Here is a 6,440-nt window from a genome sequence, read left to right as displayed (position 1 = left end):
GGATGGAAAACAGTAATTCTTCCCAAATGGTTCTCTTGCTTGAGAATTTACCTGCTGCAATAAAGCCGAGTTACTTTGTCCGTTGAAATAAATAAGACCTGAACCCCCATCCGTTCTCATTGAGAGATTTGGGATACCATTTCCTTTGTGACTCTCGCATGGAATATCAGATGTTTTGCCAGAATTTCCTAAATGTGAACTTTGCCCAGTAAAGAATTGTAGATTGTCAGTGCCTGTGAGGTTTAGATGTGACTGCCCATTATGATTATTGGAGGACTCGAATTTGTTTTGAAAAATTGGAAGCACTGAACCTGTGAAGTCTGATACTGCAGGGTTTCCTTCCCTGCACTGGTTTTGCATTTGCATATGGCCACAATATGGGGATACACCCCGCAACTGCATAAAATCTACCGCCGTGCTGTTTGTAGAGAAAGCTCCATACTGATGACCATGAGTATTAAGAAGATGCGATTTAGTGCCATCAATAGGAAATGGCAGATTACACGCAGAGAGTGTTTCATCCAACACTGGTGCAACAAAATCTCGTGAGTATTTCCCCCATGGATTGAACCACTGAGTTGATTGCAACCTGCTCAGATCACCTTCACATGAGCTGTATGTAATTCCTTCCTTATCTGAAATGATTGAGTTATCTCTTAGAGCACGGGAAACATCTATTTGGCCATAGCCTACTACTAAATCAGGTTGGCACTGATTTCTTGAGGAGCCAGCGGATTTACTTTGCCAGTTTGTTTGGGTTGTGTCTTAACCTTTGCAATGTTCTGTTTGAGACCTGTTCCTCCCCCTACATGTTGATTGACCTGACTCGTAGCTGCTTTTTTCATTTTCAATCCTGTTCCCTCTTTCTGGAGGTTATGGCTTCCCTGAAAATGATTGAGGTTTGATAGACCTCGCTCATGTTGATTTTTAGCCATTAGCTCGACAATGTCCATAGGTATCTCATCTTCCATTACAGAAAGCTTCTGCCTACATTGCTCATTTTCAGGGTTGACGAAATCGTGCTGAGGTGCCTTGTCACTTGATGCTGACCAAAAAAGTGAGGAGCCTTGAAGAGGCATTTGAAGAGCATTGGTGACAGCTTCAGATAAACTTGAAGTTGAGGAATTCTGAACAACAAAGCAAGTAAAAACTTTTTATTGAGGTAAGTGTAACTTTCAATATGACAATTTATTAATATTAATACATCGAGTTAATGAAAATTATCTTCAATTTCAAATAAAAAATATTCTAAACAAATATCAATGTGTTTATCACTTCTGAGAATATATAATTTCTAACATCATTATTTCCCTTTTATATTAGAGAAAATAGTTCATGATTATATATATATAAAAAAAACACATAGAAGATTATATATAATTTTGATATATAATATTTTATTTATATATATAGAATATTATATATAATTTTGATATAAATATTTTAATTAAATAAAATATATATTCAGTTTTTTGGGAAAGTTTACAGAAAAAGAAAATGTATCAAACTCACCCTACTAAAATTAGTATATAAAAATAAAATATTAATATTTTATTAAATTAAGTTAAAAATAAAAATATTAAAATAATATCTATATATCTATCTATCTATATATATTATTTCAACTTTTCTAACTCTAACAATTTATATCGACTAATTTAAATTTAATATACTATCCCAATTGATATCAACTATTTAAATTTAATATACAAAATCATGAATATCAAAATTTAAACATTAAAATGAAGAAGGATATAACTATAAATTATACCAAATATCATAATAAATGAAAACCATGCTCCATGAAATATGACGATACCGACAAAAGATTTTAGTGAGTTACTGCTCTAGCCATGCGGAAGAGAATAGAGATGGAAAGACATACCTTCGCGACAAACGTTGAGCCAGCACCGAGGGATTCAGTTCCTACGCCAGGCTGTTTCTTCCTGACTTCAAGCTTTTCTGGGCGTTGCTTGGTAACTATAATACTAGTAACTTCTGCATCACTGTTCACTTCAGATAAGCCATTTCTATCAATTGTAGGTTTGGATGAATTTTTGACAGGATCTATGGTAACTTCCATATGATCTTCCCTTGGACGTGGGGATGTTTCATTGTTGTCAATCATGCAAATATTTTCCTCATTTTCGTCATGTGACTTGTACTCTTCTGGTTCTTTACTCCAACTCTCTGGGCAGGACGGATTGGAAGCAATAATATCTGCGATCGATCGCATCTTCTGTGGCTTCTTTTTACGCCTGGATTCACTGACCTTCAGCTTCCCAGTTTGTTCTAAGAGCAGCACATTCTGCTTCTCCAGTGAGGCCTGGCTATTGGAAAGTTCAGTCCATACTTCACTTATCTTGTTTATATGCATATGGTCAGAACATGAACTGTCATTGCTATTCGAGAACGGTACATCAATCCTTGTATCTGAGCCTCTGTGAGAATCATCCGCATTATGGATATCATAATCCATTGTTTGAACTCTCAGTGAATCCACCATGGAAAGTATTCTCTCATTTCCTCCTTCAAGAAGCTGTTGACCAGGTCCAATGTTTTCAGCGTAAGGCATTCTTACAGGAACATTGCTGATACTTTTTGACTGGTTTGCATCTGAAGAGATTGTCTGTTCACTTTCTTTTCCTATCATCTTCTCACTTATCTCTTTGAATACATTCTTGTTCTTCGAAAAATACTCCCAAGAATTAGGAGACTGGATAAGAATCTGCAGTTCTTCAGATTTTCTTTGTTTTGAGCCTAACTCATTTCTTTTTTTACTCAGCAACATGGATGACATTGTTTCCATTACTGCCTGCACCACCTCATCAGACACTGCACTGTCCTTTTGTTCACGAGAACAACTGTCAGTCATATTAATGGCTTCCTCATCGTTTCTGGAATTTGATAGGCATTGGAAGGTTCCTCTCATGCTCTTGTCCAAATCTGCAGTCTCAGATTTGTCATTTTCGAGCTCCATTGGAACAGTATTTTCAATTCTTGCATGTTCCCTTGTACAATCTGTGACCATTCCCTCGTCTTTCTTCTCTTTGCCAGTTGGATATGCGGAGGATCCTAAAGCGCCGCCTGACTTTAACTCAACTGTTAGACTCTCTACTACTCCTGTGTCATCTAGCATATTTTCCTTCAATTTTTCCTGTATATCAACACTGGAACCAGGCAAATGCATACCGGACATGAGACATCGACAATCAAGCCTACCATCACAGGTTTGTATGGATGTCTGTGAGTCCCTGAAATACTCTTTCGCACATGGGCTCTCACTGGAAATACTAATGTCTCCTAAACAGTTTTCACAATTCCACCACCTGTAGTCAGGTATTTCTAAAGCGGGGAATGCCATATTTCCTGCTTCCTTCAATCTAGTTTCCAGTAAGTGTTGAGGAAATGGCCAGCAAATGTTTCTATCTCGTTGACGAATGGTGGCAACATATCCACTGCATCAGTAAAAAAATGAAAGTAAAATAAAAATAGAGCAATGAAAGTGCTGAAATATGCAATAGAACCATTATCTTAACTAACGCGGAAAATGTACAATAAACAAAAATTTTGGGAGTATCTCATCGACCAAAGCAATGCTGAATAAAATCTACAAGATTACCGATGAACGACAAAGTTCAAGGTATATCAAAGTTCAAACGTCTATGAAAATTCTCATGCACCAGATTAGACAATACCTTCGTTTCATTAGGAAAGGTTTTGAGAGAAGCATAACCACATGGTGATTGTCGACATGAGAAAACAATAGATTAAACACGATTCTCAACAAATTTTAATCTTTTTGTACAGCAAAATTCGCAATAGATTTATGAAAAAATTCGCAATGCACAGGCATTAATAGCTGAACAGTGACAAGCATGAGTATTATACACGTCTCTATGCGAAAGAAGTTTGAAAGCGATTGAGTTTATGTGAGCTGAATTGACAAAAAAGTTGAAAACTGTGTATATTTGTACGGTCTAGATTTCAGACCGCAGAAAAATTCAGAAACTGAGATTATGATCCTTTAGGAATGAATAGAACAAAAAGTATCAATTCACGTGTGCGTCTAGCTAAAATGCTTTTGCGTAAAATATCGGATGGGAAGTTCTTGGATCATGAGAACGTGATCACACAGTCGAACATCGTGTACAATTATTTTAGAAGCAGACGATAAGACGAATAAAGAAGGATAAAGACGCAAGTTTCTTACCGAATACTGAAACGCTCGCATGCTGTGCTTTTGACAGAAATCCTGTTCTCATTTAAACCTCTGCCCGTTTCACGTCCGTCTGCGTCCACAGCCTGCGCAAAGAGTTTTCATGTTATTGGTTAGAGAAGATGAATAACGCGTCGCATCATTTAAATACTAACGTGCTCAAGAGGTTTCAGGTTCGCGTCACCTTGGCTACGACATTATTCTGCTGCGAAGCGACGGTGACAGCCTGGGCATTCGCCATGACGCAAAACTGTAGGGATTCGAACCTCAGCCAATTACCTGCGAGCGTTTACAAAGATCAGATATATTTATGCGGTACGGATCCCAAAGCTGACAGAATATATTTACGTCAAATAACGGAAATTAAACCTAAAGCTCTCATATGCGCGAATTAACAAGAATGAGTGCTCATTTGTCCAGGTGGGTTCAGCTGGACGCCGAAAAATAAGAGAAGCTCAAGCGAAGAACGGGTATGATGGGTTATGGTCCTTACAATAAAGGAAACACCGAGAAAATTATAAAAGTAATATTAAATCTAACTACTTTTTAATAGCGAAAACAAAGGCTAAGCGAATAACTTGTCTAATGAATCATGCTCCTTAATATAAAGTAAGCACTAGACAAATTAAAAAAATAATATTAACCCTAACAAGATTTTAGGGATGTAGAGTTTAAGCAAACGCGTAAAGCTTCGACCTTTGCATCTGTAATGGGGACGGCATTCAACTAAGCCTACCTCATTTCAAGATGTGGCAGCACGGCAGGCTTATCAGGTTGTTCACAGAAGAATTCACAAAGCAAATATGAAAATATGTGCACAAAATCTCTAATTGTAAAAAAATTGAAGCGCATGGGCATGGGTATGGGAAGGGGGCAAATGTGAAAACCCTAGCTTTTTCAAAATCCAAGGCGTTTGAGCACACACCTCAAATCCTCCGCCGTTACGCGTCACTGCGGGGCCGAGAAACACAAATAGCCATTGACAACATGAGAATTTATGTAGGGCGAGAATATTTGGCGACACAGGTCGTAGGATCGAAACTCGCCGATTTCAAGCCTGAGATGTTTAAGCGAGCGGTGATTTGCAATATGCTGAACGGCTGGGAATTAAATCTCTCGGCCTTCCTGTAAAGATTTGAGCAGAACAAAAAACCCATAAACATATATTTAGACACACAGAGAAACCAGTACTGTTTTCAGTTACAAATCAAAGAAACAAAAGTCAACGGCGAGAGTTGTTTCAGCACAGGTTGGATCAACACTCACAGATCCAACATCAACCGGTGCGAATCGTTTCCGCCCGCAGATTCCAACTTCGAAGTCCAGAAGATTGTCCGACGCGGCCGATAAAAATGAAGACAAATCTCAAACTCCCCCGTCTTTATATTGCTCTGAGATTCGCTGGCTAAAATGAAAAGAACGATTAGATTTTACCAGTAATGGATTGTATATAGCAGAAGGCACAAAAGTCCTCTCGAAACCGGCAAACCCTAGTAGGTAGGGTATGATATACATTTAGGGTTTGTACTCTTCGCTCCCTTACATTACTTCCAGTGGAACCGAAGGAAAGTAGGGATACGATAAAACGCAAAATGATGCAGTCCAACTATACCGAAGGACAGAAAATTGTTATAATGTCCAGTAAACTGCGAACACGTGTTTTCGATATAATAATGTCACTTTTTCTCGTCCTCGGGGAGATATTCCAAACCCTACAGGCTACAGGTACCTTGTGCTTGCATGAAAAGTGATACTTCCAGTTGTCGGTAATGGACACGTGTAAAAGTACTCAGTCGTATGAAAGTATTATTGAGAAGTCATATAAATACTATTAATGGGTTTCATCATCTTGCTCTCTGTTCAGGTTTCGTCTTTTAAGTTTCTACTCAGTTTTATATTTCTTCCCCTTTCTCCACTTTGTTGTGGTCTACATGCATTCTCAAAGCAACTTCTCTGTATTCTATGTGGTTTTCCATAATTCCTGGACTAAAAGCAGATTGCAAATAACTATTTGCATAACTTTATTTTTAGTAATGTGGTCGTATGTTATGACGGGACAAGGTATTTTAAAATTAAAAATGTAATTAAATTGATTATTTTCTTGATGAGATTTTGAAATTTATGAAAGTGGAGAAAAAGATGTTATTAAATATTATTTTTTCTCATTTTAATATTTAAATAATGGAATTGAAAGTATGGAAACAGTTTTTGTTAATTCATA

General features: G+C 37.4%; 1 protein-coding gene across 1 annotated transcript; it reads right to left on the bottom strand.

The window, feature by feature from the left end:
• Window positions 1-690: 690 nt before the first annotated feature.
• Window positions 691-5,816, bottom strand: LOC149258363 (uncharacterized). Its single transcript, XM_089415202.1, has 6 exons — window positions 5,486-5,816; window positions 5,145-5,344; window positions 4,404-4,498; window positions 4,214-4,305; window positions 1,886-3,458; window positions 691-1,127 (listed from the first exon to the last, which is right to left on the bottom strand). The coding sequence occupies exons 3-6, from the start codon at window positions 4,458-4,460 to the stop codon at window positions 696-698; spliced, it is 2,154 nt and encodes a 717-aa protein (XP_089271328.1). The 5' UTR covers window positions 4,461-4,498; window positions 5,145-5,344; window positions 5,486-5,816; the 3' UTR covers window positions 691-695.
• Window positions 5,817-6,440: the final 624 nt, after the last annotated feature.

The sequence above is a fragment of the Pinus tabuliformis genome, chromosome 6, assembly GCF_031772625.1.
Source record: "Pinus tabuliformis cultivar Carrire ecotype Pingquan chromosome 6, CPIR1, whole genome shotgun sequence".
Classification (NCBI taxonomy): domain Eukaryota; kingdom Viridiplantae; phylum Streptophyta; class Pinopsida; order Pinales; family Pinaceae; genus Pinus; species Pinus tabuliformis.
This window is presented reverse-complemented; position numbering and strand designations above follow the sequence as displayed.